The 19,011-nt window shown below is 42.4% G+C and overlaps 6 protein-coding genes across 15 annotated transcripts in view; 4 read left to right on the top strand and 2 right to left on the bottom strand.

Annotated features, from left to right (window-relative positions):
• Positions 1 to 19,011, top strand: part of LOC135333311 (mitogen-activated protein kinase kinase kinase 21-like) — a 101,566-nt gene that overhangs the window by 24,065 nt on the left and 58,490 nt on the right. The window lies entirely within an intron of this gene.
• Positions 909 to 2,809, top strand: LOC135333082 (uncharacterized). The gene has a single exon (XM_064528010.1). The coding sequence runs from the start codon at positions 909 to 911 to the stop codon at positions 2,733 to 2,735; it is 1,827 nt and encodes a 608-aa protein (XP_064384080.1). The 3' UTR covers positions 2,736 to 2,809.
• LOC135333357 (uncharacterized) lies at positions 9,872 to 11,870 on the bottom strand. 4 transcript variants are annotated; one of them, XM_064528340.1, is made up of 11 exons: positions 11,840 to 11,870; positions 11,444 to 11,502; positions 11,215 to 11,357; positions 11,056 to 11,163; positions 10,863 to 11,009; positions 10,734 to 10,808; positions 10,569 to 10,685; positions 10,380 to 10,514; positions 10,165 to 10,324; positions 10,063 to 10,125; positions 9,872 to 10,007 (listed from the first exon to the last, which is right to left on the bottom strand). In XM_064528340.1, exons 3-8 carry the CDS (start codon positions 11,257 to 11,259, stop codon positions 10,419 to 10,421), a joined length of 588 nt encoding a protein of 195 aa, XP_064384410.1. In that variant the 5' UTR covers positions 11,260 to 11,357; positions 11,444 to 11,502; positions 11,840 to 11,870; the 3' UTR covers positions 9,872 to 10,007; positions 10,063 to 10,125; positions 10,165 to 10,324; positions 10,380 to 10,418. The 4 variants fall into 4 exon arrangements, with proteins under 4 accessions (XP_064384410.1, XP_064384407.1, XP_064384409.1 ...); XM_064528337.1 differs by lacking the exon at positions 11,840 to 11,870 and adding an exon at positions 11,551 to 11,685; XM_064528339.1 differs by having other exon boundaries at positions 11,215 to 11,502; positions 11,840 to 11,861.
• Positions 11,731 to 13,195, top strand: LOC135333340 (uncharacterized). Its single transcript, XM_064528313.1, has one exon. The coding sequence runs from the start codon at positions 12,206 to 12,208 to the stop codon at positions 13,106 to 13,108; it is 903 nt and encodes a 300-aa protein (XP_064384383.1). The 5' UTR covers positions 11,731 to 12,205; the 3' UTR covers positions 13,109 to 13,195.
• LOC135333355 (uncharacterized) lies at positions 14,608 to 16,715 on the bottom strand. Its single transcript, XM_064528335.1, has 3 exons — positions 15,629 to 16,715; positions 15,000 to 15,396; positions 14,608 to 14,829 (listed from the first exon to the last, which is right to left on the bottom strand). The coding sequence occupies exons 1-3, from the start codon at positions 15,689 to 15,691 to the stop codon at positions 14,687 to 14,689; spliced, it is 603 nt and encodes a 200-aa protein (XP_064384405.1). The 5' UTR covers positions 15,692 to 16,715; the 3' UTR covers positions 14,608 to 14,686.
• On the top strand, positions 17,082 to 19,008 carry LOC135333320 (probable serine/threonine-protein kinase DDB_G0281745). Its single transcript, XM_064528285.1, has one exon. It carries the CDS (start codon positions 17,086 to 17,088, stop codon positions 18,646 to 18,648), a length of 1,563 nt encoding a protein of 520 aa, XP_064384355.1. The 5' UTR covers positions 17,082 to 17,085; the 3' UTR covers positions 18,649 to 19,008.

The raw sequence follows: 19,011 nt of genomic DNA, 5'->3' as shown, positions 1-19,011 counted from the left end.
GCGCATGCGCCAAATTATTGGATTTTTTCCCGTAAATATTTCTATAATACTATAATATTGGATTTTTTACCCGTAAATATTTCTATAATACTGGATACATCAGAGAAAGTATTCTAAAAGTCATACACAGAGCTATATAGCTAGCTAGCTAGAAACAGAGCTATGTAGGTTTGTTGTACTGCTATTTTCTTCTGATAGAATCAGTAGCAGTAGTATAGTAGACTTTCACCAAAGTTAGTGTTAATGGGCGTGGCCTGTCCATATAGGCTCTTATCAGCCGTCACTCCTTTCAGACGATCGTCATCCACACTGTTGCAGGCTGTGAGTCTTTTGTTAACATAGCAGGCTAAGGGTAGCTATCAGAGAATGCTATCCGATGGGCTAGAAACCTTCAATCGAACTTTCTATCTACTTCCTTCAATCCACTTCCTTTCGTTGTGATGTCATAGTTTTACTGAGCATAAACGATGTTATCCAAAGCCCCCAGATACCGGGGATATTAGCGCATGCGCAAGCAGTCGATACCGGGCCCACTTCTCTGCATTTTCATTTCTGGCCATCGCTCGGGCTGTGAAGCAGCAGTCCATGCGATGAGGCAGGTCCTTGAAGACTCAGAAACTGAAGCCATCCTTATGGTAGCCTCGAGACCAGGCCGATTAAAATACGGCCTGGTCTCTATTGCATGGGTGATAGTGCACATGCGCAAACTGAATTCCCCAGAATCTGGGGAATTTGTTCACGTTAGTAAACCTTTGTAAAATTATACCGTAAACTAGTTTGGTTACTAGTTTCTTTCCGTATTATTTTTAACAAATACTTGTCTCCTGTGGCTTTATGGCCCTCTATTGTGTTGTCAAGAAGGCTTACACACTTGTCTAAAGCCAGAAGAGGCTCTCTACGATGGTCCTATGGTTGCAGTTGGAAGCACAAAGTCAAAGACTTGCCATAGTCCTTTCAACTCCCTCAACAGACAAACTGCCCTCAGAAATATTCATAAACTCTGCCCGCCACTATCCAAAGTCCTTATCAATACCTACAGAGAAGATATTAATTTGTTTATTGGTGGAGAAACATTACTATCACAAGAGGGCACGACCCAAGGAGACCCACTGGCAATGGCAATGTACGCCATAGCCACCAACCCTATTATCAAGAAGCTAAGTAAGGAACACACCAAACAAGTATGGTTTGCAGATGATGCCTCAGCATCTGGTGACCTCCACAGCCTAAGAAAATGGTGGGATACTCTTAATAACATCGGCCCAGACTATGGATATTATCCAAATGCATCCAAAACGTGGCTTGTGGTGAAAAATGGATGCCAAATTAAAGCAAATGAAATGTTTGGAAACACGGAAGTCCGTATAACTGAGGGAGGCCAGAGATACCTAGGCTCAGCAATCGGAAAGCAGTCCTTCCTGGATACTTACGTCCAACAGAAGGTTGACACCTGGGTAGAAGAACTGAAAAGCCTCTCTTCAATAGCCACCACCCAACCTCACAGTGCTTTCGCTGCTTTCACACATGGTTTCGCTAGTAAATGGACATATTTGGCTCGAACCACCCCAGGCATTGCTAACCTCCTTAAGCCACTAGAAGAAACAATAAGGACAGTCTTTTTGCCAAAATTGACTGGACAGAATGCCTTTGGTGATCTGGAAAGACAGATAATGGCACTCCCAGCCCGCCATGGGGGACTTGGTATAGCAAACCCGTGTGAAACAAGCCCTGGTCAGTTCACGATGAGCATGTCAATCTCAGCACCACTAGTCAGCCTGATACTTGACCAATCCGATATATACGAACCTACAATGAAGCAAGAGCAAGCCAGACTGAGGAACAATGCCAAAAAATTCCGCCGACAGATGGAAGCCAGGACAGCAAGTGAGCTAAATGAAGAACTACCAAACAATTTGAAAAAAATGGTTGGAATATGCTCAGAGAAAGGTACCTCAAGCTGGATAACAGCGCTGCCTATTGCAGAGCATGGTTTCATGCTACACAAGGGAGCCTTCAGAGATGCTCTTTGCCTCAGGTACGGCTGGCGTCCTCAGAACCTACCCTCTCACTGTGTCTGTGGACTTCACTTCACAGTAGAGCATGCACTCAGCTGCTCTAGGGGAGGATTTCCAACAATAAGACATAATGAAATACGCAACATCACAGCAAATCTTATGAGCGAAGTATGTCCAGATGTGGGTATTGAACCAACCTTACAGCCTGTGACGGAAGAGCAGTTCCAACTTAGGACAACCAACCGCGAGGATGGGGCTCACCTTGATGTTGTGGCCCAGAGCTTCTGGAGCAACGATAGACAGAGTGCATTTTTTGATGTCAGGGTCTTCAACCCGTACGCACCTACCTATCGCCGCTCCACCATGGCCCAGAGCTACAGAAGAAACGAGATGGAGAAGAAGAGAGCTTATGAACAGCGTGTAAGAGAAGTCGAACATGGATCGTTTACGCCTTTGGTTTTCTCTGCTGCTGGAGGTATGGGTCCGGCTGCAGATATTGTCTACAAGAAACTAGCTTCAATGCTGGCAGAGAAACAGGACAAAACATACAGCACAACTCTGAATTGGATGAGGTGTAGGCTAAATTTCTCCCTCATAATATCAGAGATTATGTGCATCAGAGGCTCTAGGAAGTCATTCACCACCACCACACTATGGAAGGCCTTAGACACTGGCACTATTGACCTAGCAACTCAAGAAGGCCGGGTGCTATCGGTCTGAAACATGTGTTTTCACCCAGGAACTTTATAAAATTATGTCACATGTTTTTGTTGTTTTTTCTTGGTTTGTTTTTTTGTTTTGTTAATAAATAATACCAGGCCCACTTCCCTAGCGGGAAGTGCGGCCTGGGATCGAGGCTAGGAATAGTTATACCAAGAAGGCACCTAGTCTCATGGATCAGCCCCCTCCTGAGATAGTTGGGCGGAGCCCGACCGTCACCCGTTGGGAACGGGTGCCGGGCTCCGCCCAGCTACTCCTGAGAAGGGGTCTGAGCACTCTTGATGTAGTTTTGTTGCACACGCTGGAATTCCAGCGGCTCAAAATCATATTCTAGTCAGGTGATATTATAGGAGGCAATAAAGTAATCATTAACGCATGCATTACGCATGGTAAACGCTTCATACATAGATACGAAGCATAAGCAAGCCAAGCAGGGGTCCTTGGGCACAGAGTTAGCACCACAGGCAAAATACATACATGTAATAGATTGAAGCACCTTCTTCAGAGATAGAGAGATGCCTGCGCTTGACGCTTTGTACAATTAACAAATATGCGGGGGCGTAAGGTCAGGAATTGATTACATTCCATTGGTCTGGCACATTCCACTGTGAAATGACCTCAAGACAAGAGTGCTCAGACCCTTCTCAGGAGGGGGCTGATCCATGAGACTAGAAGGCACCCTGTATGTAAATAGCCCCTCCCCCTTATAAGACTGTCTGATACAGCTATAAATCTGATTGCAATGTCAGCATAAACGACCCTCTTCCATAGATATGGAACGATTGTTAATTAATTAATTAAATGACAAGCTTTTGACTACCATTGGTAGCCAGTAATGTTGTAGTCAACAAAGACAGCCGATTTTCAGTGAATGAGGAAAGAACTGAGTAGACTCTATAGTTATGGTCACATGTAAAAAAAAGTATATATCTAGGATGGGCAGTCACGTATATATGTATGTATATATGCTGAGTGTCTATGTATTGTATATAGCCAACTGAGTAGTTTGAGCATTTAAGACTTAGTAGCCAGGTAGTTCAGTTGGTATAGTCGAGTAGCTATATAGTTGGGTAGTGGAGTAGATCTAGCTATAGCTAGGTAGTTGGGTAGTCAAGTAGTCGAGTAGTTAGGTATAGTGAAGTAGATCTAGTGCAGTAGCTAGGTAGTTGGGTAGTCAAGTAGTTGGGTAGTCAAGTAGTTGGGTAGTCAAGTAGTCGGGTTAGTCAAGTAGTTAGGTAGTCAAGTAGTTGGGTAGTTGGGTAGTCAAGTAGTTGGGTATAGTCAAGTAGTCAAGTAGTTGGGTAGTGAAGTAGTCGGGTAGTTGGGTAGTGAAGTAGTTGGGTAGTGAAGTAGTGAAGTAGTTGGGTAGTGCAGTAGCTAGGTAGTTGGGTAGTGAAGTAGTTGGGTAGTTGGGTAGTGAAGTAGTTGGGTAGTGAAGTAGTGAAGTAGTGAGTGAGGTATAGTGAAGTAGTTGGTAGTGAAGTAGTTGGATAGTGCCAGTGAGTGAGGTAGTGAAGTAGTTGGGTAGTGAAGTAGTTGGGTAGTGAAGTAGTTGGGTAGTTGGGTAGTGAAGTAGTTGGGTAGTGAAGTAGTGAAGTAGTGAGTGAGGTATAGTGAAGTAGTTGGGTAGTGAAGTAGTTGGATAGTGCCAGTGAGTGAGGTAGTGAAGTAGTTGGGTAGTGAAGTAGTTGGGTATAGTGAAGTAGTCGAGTAGTGAAGTAATTGTACGGGAGCTCTGTGCTGCACTTAGTGACAAACAGATCTCAATCACTTTGCAAGACTTTCAGAAGAGAATTGCCAACTTCCCTTTGAACACTGTCAATCCCCAATGGTTCCTAAACAAAACAACTGACAGGACCACGATGCCATCTAGCTAGCATCCATGCATGCTAAGCAAAAGAAGTGCTCGCAGATCTACCAGTCCAGCTTTGACGAGTCTTTTCTCGAAAAGTTGGAAGCAGGTGTACGTAATTATAATAATTATAACATTCATCAATATATTCATGCTAAAATTATAATTTATCAGGGCATACCTTTAATAGATAGTATATGCAGCATGCACATAATTATAATCATACAATTTTGTGTCCTTTTTATAGCTATACATGCATGGAGAAGAGGTGTGTTCAGCTAGAGGAAGTTGACAAGGACTCCAGTGGCCTTTGGGGCGGGGAGAGTCAGACTCCTCCAAAGGAAACCAGTGTGGAAAGAGAGACCCCTCCATCATCAGACACTCCTCATGTTGTAGAGACCCCTCCATCAAACAGCAGTACAACTCCTCCTTTGGTAGAGACCCCTCCATCATCAGACACTCCTCACGTGGTAGAGATCCCTCCATCAAACAGCAGTACAACTCCTCCTGTGGTAGCTGTAGAGACCCCTCCATCAGACAGTGGTACGAACAGAGATCCAGCGAGCAGTGGTGAAGCCGTGACAAAACAACTAAAGCGTGCTCTTACACTTTGCACTGAAGACAATACTCCTGTATTGAAGCGCAGCAAACGGATGAAGGGGAGACACAGTACCACCCCTATGGTGAAACGCAGACGCATGAACAAAAAGATCAACAAAAAGATCGACACAAACATTTGTCAGCAGTGCCAGCAGGCAGGAGACGAGGAGAATTGGGTGGGATGTGATTACTGTCCACGTTGGTTCCACATTAATTGCGTGAGGATTGACCAACATGCATGACATCCGTGAACAGTGGAAATGCTCGGAACAGTGGAAATGCTCAATATGTTAAACAGATTGTTCTAAGTTTCTGAGCTATCACTTACGTTTTGTGTTCACCTAGTAGATATATATCTAGATCTATACTCATTTATTTACTCATTTATTTACTCATTTAAACAATAACAGCTCAATGTTCACTTTGTAGTAAATGTCATGGTGTTCAGTTATTATGCTTCGGTGCGCATGCGCAAGTGAGGTATACGGTAGTGTGTCTGTGTGTGAGCTGCTCAAGGATCAATAAAGTGCAAGTAAGAGTTTTTATAGGCTGCTAGTCATGTTTTCTTGGCTTGGTATTTGTGGATTTGCAAAATAAAGCTTCGTTCTCGAGTTATGCCTAGTTTTGCTTACCATTGCTGCCTTTTCAGAAGAGTCCGTAGCAAAACTTGTTCACCGAGTGTTGCTACTCTACTTAGTAGTTAACTCTGCACTAGAACGCTAGCTATTGATACCTGCAAGAATGAGAAGAGAGCTGCAAGGCTCTAAATTTTAGACTGGAACTTTTGGTATCGATCGTTTTAACAACGATCATCGTCGATCATTACCCACTCTTTGAGTTTTGCATGCAGCAAAATTAATTAATCAATCATGAATGTGTGTATAAAAGCTAGCTATTAGTAGCTTTATGTTATGTAGCTTTGGCACCTCCACCGAGGCATCAGCACCCGCGGTGCTTTCATTGGAATTATTACTGATAACTAGTGATTGACCCACTACTTGACTAAGGTGGTAGTCTACAGCGCATAGTTTAAAGGATCAAGACATATATGGAATTGAAGCATAGATTATAGAGGTTATGTTTGAAGGATCCAGCCAGCTTACCCTTTCTTCATCTAATAATAGTAAGTGTAATTAAAAAAGTGCATTTTCTTATAGGCCCTTGGCATAATTATCATGGTATTATATCCCGTTGCTACGTTGTTGCCAAGTGCAATATAAAGCATATTGCACTGCTGAAAGTCATATTGCACTGACCGCAAAGTCATATTGCACTGACCGCAAAACGCCCCTCTGGCAATTAGACAGACAATTAAATTAAAATTAAATTAATATGCATGAGAAATAACAAGTATCAAAGTATGTCCAGCCATGCAGGAATGAATGTTCAGCACTGCTGGAGTTTCTTCTTGCAACCATGCAGGTTTTAAAATTGTCCAAGATTCATTTTGTGGAAGATTCTGTGTTCCTAGATCGACCTAGTCCTCGACATCGTGATGCATGTCAATTCTGCTTCACCGTAGCACTAGAAGTGGCTCTTTTTGCTGGGGGCATGAGCTGTTTTGCAGCAGTGTAGAAGCGAGCTTTCTTGGCTTGGTTATGAGGCCGAGCGTAGACCAGCAGCTAATACCATGTATTCACTGAGTAGTGGGGTGGGGCTGTTTCTTTGCAGCAGTAAGTGGGGCGGCGCTGTTTTGCAGCACCAGAAGTGGGGTGGGGCTGTTTTGCAGATTTCAGTTGAAACTCCAACAATTTTGTGTCAAGCCATTCGTCGGTCATGCCAATCTTATACGCTGCAGATACTGGCGTCTAGAAGAGAGAAGAGATGGAGCTGTGTCTAGAGGTTGTCTCTGTCTTTTTTTGTGCTGTTTATATTGTGTTACTAGGACAGTGTTATGTTGCTATGCCCTCGGGATATAAACTAGTTATAACACGTGCACTCGGGCTGCATGGCATATATTGCACTCAGCCCTCGGGGCTGGCGCCCTCGTGCTTCAGTGCAATATATTCCATACATCCCTCGTGCCCGTGTTATAACTATAACATAAGTATGAACAATAATTTTAACCGAATAGCCGCGGTTATGATTTCATACGTAGTACCGCCCACCGCGGAACCAAAATCTAATTAATTTTAAATTACTTTCATTATCAGCTCTTAGCAAAGAAAGATGCGTAGCTAAGAAGCAGTAGTAGTTTTCTGCAGGCAACTTTGTTGCAAACTAGTCTAGAATAGCTACTCTGCCAGGATCTCTAAGTTTTGAACGGAGGAGTATACCAGCCAAGGCCCCAGTGAAGGATCATTTCACAAGTAAGCTCTGTGTGTGTATAGCGATCATCATTTTCCTAGTTCAGCCTTTAGAAGCCTTTTGAGCTGATTTAATATGCTTGTCCACCTACCTAGATAGCCTCTGAGTGTGTGAAATATACTGGAAGAGTAGCTTTGTGAGTTTAGAGCCTGTTTTTAGAGTGTAGTCGACAACGTTTGATATTCAAATTATTTTCTCTTTTTCAGCATTTGCCTCTAGCAAAGAAAGATGCATAACTTGGAAACAGTGACAGTTTTCTTTATTCAACTTCTTACTAAAGCAGTCTACAGTAGTTACTGTGTCAGGATCTCCTGGTTTCCAACGAAACAGTCAACCAGCCAAGGGCCAGAGCAAGGGATCACTTCAGAGGTAAGCTTTGTGTGCGTATATAGCAAGGATTATGTAGCTAGTGTAAGCCTTCAGAAGCCTCTGAGCTGATTTAATATGCTTATGCACTTGCCTAGATAGCTTATGAGTGTGTAAAGTATACTGGTGTAGAAGCTGAGTTAGTTTAGAGCCTGTTTTTAGTGTGTAGTGTACATTGTTTGATATTCAATTTATTTGTTTCAGTGTGGCAAAGAAAGATGCACCCCTTAGTAACAGTAACAGTTCTCTTCAAGCTACCTTGTAGTTCTATCTGAACAGTCGAAGAGTCAACCAGCCAAGGACAGAGCGAGAGATTACTTTAGAGGTAAGCTTTGTGTGCGTATGTTTTTAGCTGATAATACTATACGCTTACCTACGTAGCTTGTAAAGTATACTTGCACCAGCAGTGTGTTGAAGCCCGAGTTTAAAATACAGAAGCCTATAATATGTACGCTCAGCAGTGTTGCAATGTAAAGGTGTTATGCTTAGCTATCTGTTGGTCTCATCCACAATGTATTCTGTTAATAGCTGCATGTGTATTCACTATTGGTGCCCGCGTGTGTGCGTGTGTGTGTGTGTGTGTGTGTGTGTGTGTGTGTGTGTGTGTGTGTGCGTGCCCGCCCGTGCGTGCGTGTGTGCCCCCTGTGTGTGCCTGTGGCATGATACTTTATGTTGCTAACAATTTACATTATCAGTGCTGCCAAAAGTTAATTCTTGTGCCTAGGCTTGTGTGAAGTTTCTGCTTGCTTCCAAGGTTACAATTCAATTAGGCTACTAATCAATTAGGCTCACTACTATTAGGCTCACTGTACATGACTTGTACAGAGGTTGATTGCATAATAATGTTCTGACCTTTTCAGGGGAAAGCAAAGGCTGTTGGGCTTATGAGTGTACTGTTTACTTGTGTAAGGACATTTTCTTCCCAACATAATAGGCTTGTTGGTTGTGTTATGCTCCCCAGCTAGGATTAGGTCATAATTTGTCATTAGTTGGCTTGTGTGATTAGTTGGCTTGTGTGTTTGCCTGTGATATGCATTGTAATTCTTCTGTGTCCAAAGTTGAATCTTTTTATGAACTCCCAGTTTGTTGTAGGATCACAATTGCTTTATATGTGCCTATGAGTTCCATTGCATGTAAGTTTGCTTGTGGGAGCCTATACATAATTATGTCTAAGGTTGCATGATTCATAATTATTTGGCACCCTTGTATGAGATGTACTGTACTTTGTGTATGGCCATTCTCAATAGACTTTTTTAGGTTTGTTGGCTTGTGAGTTAGTGCCTGTACATTCCTAATTTTTAGTCTGCTGTCTATTATAGCAATTCAATTATAATTATGTGGCTGAATGTTATTATTCAATTTAGTGTGTGTATTGATTGCATGATAATCTTTTGATCTTTTAGGCACCACCCCAAACAAAGGTACATTTAAAATTCAATTTCTTTATGGCTGGCTTGTTGGCTGGTGTTTGTCTCTGAGGAGGTTATGTTCTACTGTGTGTAAGAACAATTGATTCTAGAGGTGGTCTGCTTGGTTGGTAATACTCCTTCTTCCTCATGCAGGTCTGTGAAACTATCGTCACTGCTATCTGCCATGGAACCACCACCATCGTATGGGTCTGAGAAGGTCTACTCACTGTGACTACTATCCAGGATACCTAGGAGTACCTCATCCCCTGTGTACAGAGGCCTCTTAGTCATTGTTGTACCATAGAATTAATTGTAATTGTATTTATTATAATGTATGTTCACTTTTGAGATTGATATTGAAATACAAATTTCACATGAAAATTTCAGCAAATTTTTGATTGCTAACCTATGGTGATCGGACTCAGTACGGCTTCTGTTGACCTTCGAGAGAAGCCTTGCAAAGCTGTGGAGCTCTGGAAGGTTGTAGCTCACCACAAATTAATTAAGAGTAGAGTAATGTGCGGTTGACGCTTCAAAGCGTCAACCGCGGCTACCAGTTATTCACGTATTGACGCTTCAAAGTGTCAACCGCGGCTATTCGGTTAAGTACACGTAGAGTTTAAGCTATAATTATGGGCATACGTACTTCTGCTAATAAATTAATGTGGAAGTTCAGTTTGTTTGGGAGGTGTCACTGGGTGTCACTAGCCAGCGTGGTACGGTCTGAGTCCTGAGAGTCTATAAAAAATGTTTTAATAATAATAATTATCATGTAAACTTTGTTTTGGCTCACCAGATGTAAACTGGCTCCTAGACTGGCTCCGCTGAAATGCAGGAGATAGAGGCGATTCTGGCACTGTAAGGAGATACACGTATTACTGCTGTACACATACACCAGTTAGTACTAGTCCGTTTTCCTTCAGGAGTATCTGTGCCCATTTATCAGTAGATATGGCACTAAAAGCCCCATAAACATGTTGTACCCATTTATTAAATAGTTTGTACAGCTTTCCCGGTTGTTGCGCCTCAATAGGGTTTTCTCTTGCATACTTTCTCTGTGCAAAAAGATGATATGATGTTTCTTAAAACCCCTAAAGTCAATTTACTCACTAGCAGGGCTAAATTATGGGTGTATGCTGTCTCAATCTCTCAGTCCATGGGAGCCTTCAAAGTTCTCACAGTCTCTTTAGCTAGGTCGCTACATTTCTTTAGGGGAAATCCTTTGTAAGGTTGGCGACCTAGCACCTATATAAAACCATGCTTTTGCGACAGCCATAATATTTTGCTAACAAAACATACCTTGCGCCTTTCGTCGATACGCATATCGCTCAACCTTTTTTTGCACCATTTTAGAGTAAGTGACAGTACCTCCGTGTCTGCCCTATCATCCATGTCCATACATGCTCTCATTTGTGCCTAGTAATAATTTAGGTTTGTATAATAAATTATATCTTGATTAATAACCTTGATGGCTTCTTCTCCTATTTCTCTACTTTCAGACATTAGGAAGAGTTTGGCCAAATTGGAACTCAGAGAAACCTGCAATTATTGGATTATAATGTCGAGTTTTGAAAATGCTATCTATGTACTTACACCCCACGACGTGCTTTCCACGGTAAAAACGTGAGAGTTTTTCTCAATCATTGTTTTTAACGTGTCAATGGCCTTCCTACTGTGTTGTTGCTCTTCTTGCACTTGTCTTAGTTTAGCTTTAATTTCCTTTAATTCCTTCAGCACTTCCTATGTGTTAGTAAAACTTAAAAATACATTAATTTTTAGGAATTACTGTCAGAATAGGATTGTGTGAGTGCTTGCTTGGGTGATTTGTGGAGGGTGCATTGCCCAGATGGTAAACCCCGCCATTGACCAGTTTCGTTGTAGGAGCCAGAACCCTCTGTATTTAACAAACATGTTGTCGATTGTATTGTGCACATATAGTTTATACCTTCTTTCTGTCTTGAATGACTTTGCTTGCTATGTCAAAACTCATGCATGCTTGTGCTTAATTCACACAGAGCTCTCTCCACTGTGGTGGCTTCGATTTTGACAGGTTCCGAACCCCCAAAGTAAATTAGTACCAACGTTTTCCTACATTACGGATGTATAAACATGTATTGTGTGCATTTGAGAAGGATAATTTTGTCGCAATATAAACATTATGCAATAATACTTACTTTCGTTCTTTTGTTTTGACTGTAGGTAAGTCTGACGTCTTGAACGGAGCAGCAAATACCTGGCCAATGAATAATAATTATTGTATTCTATCTATATCTTATCTTACTTTAGATGTACTTGGAATGTTTGCCATATTCATTCTATCTCATTAATGGTGTGGGTATGACAGCTGGACTTGCTTCCAAAAGTATGCGCATGCTCAGTAATTAACGTGCCGTGTACAGGACGTGGGTGCTACACCCTGATATTTACAGGCTGTAAACAGGATGTAGCCCCACGTCCTGTGTACAGCCCGTATTCACGGGCTGTACACAGGAAGTGAGTGGGCTACGTCCTGATACGGGTCCGTTCAGGGGCCTGTAACGGCCCGTTTTAACCTACGGCCTGAAACGGACCTGTGGATTTTTGGCTGTGTAGCCTAGTAGTCTTGTTTCAGCACTTCGCTAGTCAAAGGCGTAGAAAGGCTGCTGTATTGAAGAGAAAGCGTGTGGCAAGACAGAGAAGACTGAAGTTAGCTAGAAAAAGATCCCAAGAACGTTTGTTGCTTGCTGTTATTACATTAATGCTTGCTGGAGGTTTGTGTACATCTGAGAGGTTGCTGTGGTCGAAGAAGAGAAGTTCCTACTGGTGGGACTTCATTGTATGCAAGACGTTTTCCAGAGATGATTGGCTCGATAATTTCAGAATGTCCCAGTCAACGTTCAATTTCTTGTGCACTGAGCTAAGAACGTCTATTCAGACACAAATATGAGGACACAAATATGAGGAAAGCTGTGCCTGTTGAGAAGAGGGTTGCTATCACACTGTGGTATCTGGCCACCAACTCTGACTATCGCACCATTGGACATCTGTTTGGAGTGTCTAAGGCAACTGTTTGTATTGTTGTCAAGGAAGTTTGTGCAGCTATTGTTGATGTTTTGATGCCTAGGTGTGTTCGTATTCCAACAGGTCACGATCTAAGAACAGTTGTTGATGGATTCGAGAATGATTTTGGGTTTCCGCAATGTGCAGGTGTGGTTGATGGTACACACATTCCAATTGTGTCACCTGAATATTGTCCGGCCGATTATTACAATCGAAAAGGATGGCACTCTGTCATTTTGCAAGGCACGGTAGACAATGCTGGGAAGTTCACAAACATTTACATAGGATGGCCGGGAAGAGTGCATGACGCCAGAGTGTTTGTAAACTCAAGTTTGTATATGAAAGGTCAAGGCGGTACACTGTTTCCTGATTGGAAGCAGACTATCTGTGGCCAAGCTGTTCCACTGTTGGTGCTTGGTGATCCTGCGTACCCTCTCCTTCCATGGTTGCTAAAGGCTTTCATTGATCATGGCTCATTGACAGCTGAGCAGAAACTCTTTAACTACAGGCTAAGCAAAGCCCGTGTTATTGTTGAACATGCATATGGAAGGCTAAAAGGTCGATGGCGGTGTCTCCTGAAGAGAAATGATGTTTTAATTAGGGACGTGCCTTGCTTAATTGCTGCTTGTTGTGTTCTCCATAACATATGCGAAGACTGCCATGAGACATTCCATGATGATTGGATACAAGATGAAACGGACTCTACTCTAAACAGCCCCAGCTTACCTTCGTCTTCAACAGTAGCTAATAGTGGCAAAGATGTACAAAAAGCTTTAATGATATACTTTTCTCAGCAATAGAGTTACCATGGCAAACTTAAAATAATTATTTATTAAATGTACAGTAATTAATCAATGACTGACTGCTGTATGAATATGATTGTGTAATACTATGGTTTCTTGTCGACTATAATGAGTTATGTTGGTATAGGTTGTTAAACTTGCTAGCTAAAATGTAGTGTCGTTGACAAAGTTGTACAATGACGGGTAGTTTTGTGGTGGTGGGTCTCGCTGCTGCATGACTAATTGCATCATTCTGTATTCATGCTCCTGGTCTGCCTTTCTTCGTTTCTCATCCAATTCCATTTCTTTTGTCCACCTTTCTTCTTCTCTTTTATCATTCTTCTCTTCCGAGTCCTTATGATATTTAAGAAATAAGTTCACTGTTTTTTCCATCATCTTCTCCGACTTGCTTTCTTTTTTTGCCCTTTTTTTGGGTGGCTCAGCTGTTTAATGAATGTGTGCATGTGTGTTAAATAATAACCAAAAACAATAGTTTGTTTATTTAATGTGACGATTATTAACGTTATACTTGTTTCATTCTCAGGAGTTTTTTGGCCGGAGTGCCCTGGTGAATCTGGCTGAATCTGACTTCCATCTGCACAAAATGATTGTAGGGATGGCAGACGACATTTCTTCACGTCTTCACTCAGTGGATTCTCGAGCATGGCGGTTGGGTAAGAGATTGTTGTATGCATGTGTAGATTAAGTATTTGACTACTGTATTTCACTGCATGTTTTTTATTTTTGTTGACTTTTATTTCTCCACATCCAGGGTGCCATCAAGGGAGCAGTGAGTATTGATGCCTCTGAGAAAGCCAAAGAGAGAACTGAAAACCAGACAGCTGAGAACCGCCGCCCTACTGGCTGGCTCACAGTGGCTGCAATCAGCTTAGGAGTTGCCCTAGTACATTCAAATAGAACACTTTTGCTGAACTCACTTAATTCGGACCAACCTCACTCAATCTCTCCTTCACAATCACTTAGTAGTTTTATTTTTACAATTTTCTTGCAATTGTTTTCAAAAAAGTTTGTTATAATCACCATTAATTATTATTATTAATAATTATGATAATAAAAGGTTGGATTAGAGTACGTTGAATTGACTTGAAAGTGTTGAAAAACACGTATAATAGCTAGCTGTATAATTTATATAATTATTATAATTATAGTATCAGTCGAACTGATTAGGAATCTTGCACATACCGTATAGCGCGAAATTTTCGAGGGGCTTAATTTTCGCGGATTTCGTGGGTTAGAATTCTACACGAAAATTAAGTCCACAAAAAGTGTTCTTTAATTAGAATTACCTGCTATCATGCAAAGATTTAAAGGCGTGGCTTCCGGTAAGCAGCTATTCCGCGAACATTGTGCAACGAAATGGTTTTTAGAGGCCAATCCACGAAATATAAGTGCCTCGAAAATTTCGCGCTATACGGTAGTACACATAATTATACATGCAGCTAAATAAATTTTACACAAAAATAATTATTAGATTATCAGATTCTAAGATAATCGCTACGACAAAAAAACATTGCTTTTTTCATACAAGAATAAATAGAGTACACTACTAATGTTTTTTTTGCAAGTGTCAGTGATTTAGTTCTCAATGTCCTCCACCTTCATGCTCTCGTACTTCTTGACCTTTGTACTCTCAGAGGACTGTGAGGGCGTGGCTGAGGGGGGTGGGAGCAGGCTGTGGGCAACAGTGGCAGCAGATGGAGTCCTGCTCTCATATGCCACTGTGTGTGTGTGTGTGGGGGGGGGTTAGTTCAGCACGCTTACAGTAAGAGGATGGGATATATACACGTAGTAGCTACATTGCACTATTAATACGAGCAGCTTTCAAAGGTACTGTAGAGGTACATGCATTCGGCCAATCAAAGGAGAGATTTACGAAAAATTAACTTACCAGTATTGTTGTTGGTACTGCCGTTGGTATTGGTGGAGTATATATTTTGGCTGGTGGTTGGTAAATGAACCACTTCATCAAAATTGGTATCTAGTGTCTCCAACTTCTCATCCTTTAGTGCCTCCTCGGCACTGGGATTGGCAAAGAACACGTCCAGAGTCTTGATAGATTTTGCTCTGACTTTGACATCCACACTCTCAGAGACTAGGACGTTTGTCTTCCTCTGACTAACTGGAGTAGAGGCCAGAGAGTTGAGCTCGTGGGATTCGAAGGATTGGGTGTCGACATCTCTTCCAGTTCTGTCTGGGAGGAGATAGTAGTCAGTGACAGAGCCGGGGGAAGGTGGGCAGTTGTTGGATACATATTTTTCCTCTGAATCATGTGAGGACACCTTGTTCTGTGTACGTGTGGGGAGGAGGGGACAGTTGAGATGGTTGCTCTACTCAGCATAAGGAATAATATTACGATAGTGGACATTGTATACGTACATGTAATTAGCACACAGCATAATTACTGTTCCACTATAGTCACTTATTATTTTCACTTACGCATCAGCTACAATTATGGCAACAATTCCAATGTAAGCATACCAGTCAAGGCCACATTCTTAATTATATACATGTACTCACCTCAAGTTTAAGTGATTTCCTGTTCTTCTTGTGATGACACACACAGCAACAGACGACCAGCATAAATAAGAATGACACAATGAGCACCACACCAGGTATCACAATGGCTAGTATGAGTACAAAGTGCTCTTCAAGGATGCTCGGTGGTAGTGTTGGGATCACCACTGGGAACGCTGGGTCTTGAGTCACGTTGAATGGGGTCAATGTTGTACCGTTGAAAATGAACTGCTGTTACTGTGACACCAACAATGATGCTACCTTCTGTGAGGGTCACATTAATAATCTCAACTTGAGGATAGGAAGATCGGAATTTGACCAGGAATGCAGTAATGAATGCATCTCTTTGATCTCCAATGGTCGTGTTGAAATCTACATCATAAGTGATATCTAACTTTGTGATTTGACGCTGGGTAATAGTGAAGAGGTCAGAGTACACAGTTGACGACCTTAGATCAGCTTCTGCAGGTTCGGCATACGCTTCAAACAAAAGCACGTAATCGCCAGCAGATTTTATCTCAATGTCTCTGAAAACAGCGTAAGTTTCTTCATATCTCCCGACTTCTTTGCCACGATCGGCATCTGTTCTGATACTAGCAACGACAGTCCAATTGTTGTTCCTCCATCCTCTCTCCTCGACAACACTGCCACTGCTCATGTCCACAAGGCTCACACTGGGATAGGGGTAGAGAATAAAGGTGGTGTTACAGAGTAGGGGTTGCTGGTTGACCACCAGGCCAAGTTGTCTACGTTGTACACTGATACTCTGAGAGGACAATACTCCAAAATTGGCTGTGTCCGGATAACTAACTCTGTAGGATAACACATACTCTCCAGGGTGGCAGGGGGAAGGTGGGCGGTTGATGGTTACGTACGGACACCTTGTTTTGTGTACGTGTGGGGAGGAGGGGACAGTTGAGATTAGTTGGTTGCTCTACTCACCAATCAAATATAACAGAATACTGTTCCATGCAATCGCTTCAAACACATTATACAATCACTCATCAGTAGTAACTTTAGTACTGAATGCTCTAGTCTAAGCATACCAGCTGAAGAGAGTTGAGCTTGATTTTCTATTTTCAGATCTAGTACAGTGCAGCCGGCCTAGCGACTGGAGCGAGGCCTGGAGCGAGGCCTGGAGAGGCGATAGTGATGTGTTGTATTCTAAATAATGCGCAAGCTGTACGAGCCACACCTCCTTTTGCTGCAAAAAAGTCGTACCATGAACTTTTGGCTGCTCATCTTCATGTACATGCACAAAGATCACTTGCACAAAAGATCAAGCTTTCTTTACAGGTAAGAATACTGTAAAACTGCATAAGATTATGGTCCTGTAAGGCAGCTAACAATGCTTTACATTCCATGCATGCAAAAAAGAAAAAAGGATTCTAATTGACTTGTTTTAGATTGCCTATTAATTTAATATTGCATGCTTTTCTATTCCCACAGTAACGAAGACAATGGCTGTAAATCCACAAGCTTTCGAGCAGTTCACTCTGAAACAAATTCGCATCACTAAGAATGAGTTTGGACATGGTTCCTACGCTGTTGTCATGGAGCTAGAGTATCGAGGACTGAAATGTGCCGGCAAGAAGCTTCACAGAGCTCTGTATGAAGCTGGAATCGGGCATGCAGCACGAAGGTATCTGGAGGAGTGTCGCCTGCTCAGTCAAACTAGGCACCCCAACATTGTTCAGTTTCTGGGAGTCTGTTTTGAAGAAGGCTCTCAGTTCCCCATCCTAGTCATGGAGTTTCTCCCCACCAACTTGACCAGCTGTCTCGAGCGCTACGGTATTCTCCCCGATGAGATCAACTTCTCCATCCTCCATGACGTTTCACTGGGCCTGGTCTACCTCCATGGTCAAACACCAGTCATTGTGCACAGAGACCTCTCAGCCAACAATGTCCTCTTGTCCACCAACATGACGGCCAAGATATCCGATCTGGGGGTTGCTCGAATATTGAACTTGACCCCCCTTCAAGTGAGTCGAATGACGGAGACCCCTGGTACCCCAGCGTACATGCCCCCCGAAGTGATGGTTGCCAACCCCCACTATGACACCAGTGTGGATGTGTTCTCCTTTGGGATCATGATGATTCACACCTTCACAGCAGAGTGGCCACTACCAAGTATCGGCCAGACACGAATCGATCCTGCTAATCCCAATGGTTTGATACCAGTGACGGAAGCTGAACGACGTGAAGAGTTTCTTCGAAAGATTCCCTCAGACCACCCTCTGATGGACCTCATCATGCGCTGTCTCAGCAACAACCCTCAGCAAAGGCCTAGAGCAGCGGAGATAGTGGGTCGGATGGTGGGTGTGGTACTTGAACACCCTCCCTCCTTTGAGAACAGAGTGGAGATGCTCCAGCGAGTGAGTGCCCTACTGACAGAGAAGAGGGAGCTTGAGGAAGAGGTTGTAAGGAAGGACTCGGCAATCCAGGAGAAAGCAGGAGAGAACGAGGCACTGGCGGAGGATAAAAGACGACAAGAGGAAGAAAGTGAAAACACTGTCGAGCGTATGCAGTTGGTGCACTCTGTGGAAACTGATCAACTAGTAACTGAACATAGTGTAGAGGTAGAGGATCTCAGAGTTGAATTGGAGCTCAAAGAATCATTGGCTGCCACAAAAGATGCATTTATTCTCTCCAAAGATGCTAGGATTACTGAGGTAGAAACTCGATGTAAGCAACTCACTGAAGAGGTGGAGCAACAAATTGCCAACGTCAACTACACTCACAACGAGCTTGTATCTAAAGCTACGAAAATAGCTCAACTGGAAACAGATGTCACCAATCTCACTGCACAAGTGGAACAAGAGCTAGCTCATTTAGCAGAAAAAAACTCTATTATCACCCACAAAGATTTGACTATTGCTGACAAAGATTCGATGCTTGCCTCCAAGGACACTTACCTTCAAAAAAATAAAACTACCATTCAGAGTTTAAACAACCAACTGACCAAAACCAGAGACTACCTGACCAGCAAACCACAGGTGAGCTCATCAACACTGTACCACTAAGTGCACACATCTAAAATATGATACCCTCATATCTCTTATTATATCACCACCCTAATAGAAGTACCAAGTCCAAAGCTTACTGTTCCAATACAGGACGAAGTATTTTCTTTTTTGCGATGCCTCGGTAATTAAAATTCAAGTTGTTGTGTATAGTGTGGCTTGTAATAAATGGTCATGTACAATTACTCGTAGTGTACATAGCCATCGTATTGTATGCTAATCACCACTCCAAATATAAGTGCCAATAGTAGGTCTATTTTTGTGGTTCAAGGTTACCATAGTAACAAAAAATATATACCTTATAGTGGGTAATTTTCATTGGTTCATATGCCTATTTAAAATTTTCTTATTCGTACAGCTCAG

This window comes from Halichondria panicea, chromosome 3 (assembly GCF_963675165.1).
Source record: "Halichondria panicea chromosome 3, odHalPani1.1, whole genome shotgun sequence".
In the NCBI taxonomy this organism is placed as follows: domain Eukaryota; kingdom Metazoa; phylum Porifera; class Demospongiae; order Suberitida; family Halichondriidae; genus Halichondria; species Halichondria panicea.
Note: the sequence above shows the minus strand (reverse complement) of the source record. Positions and strands in the feature narration are given on the sequence as shown.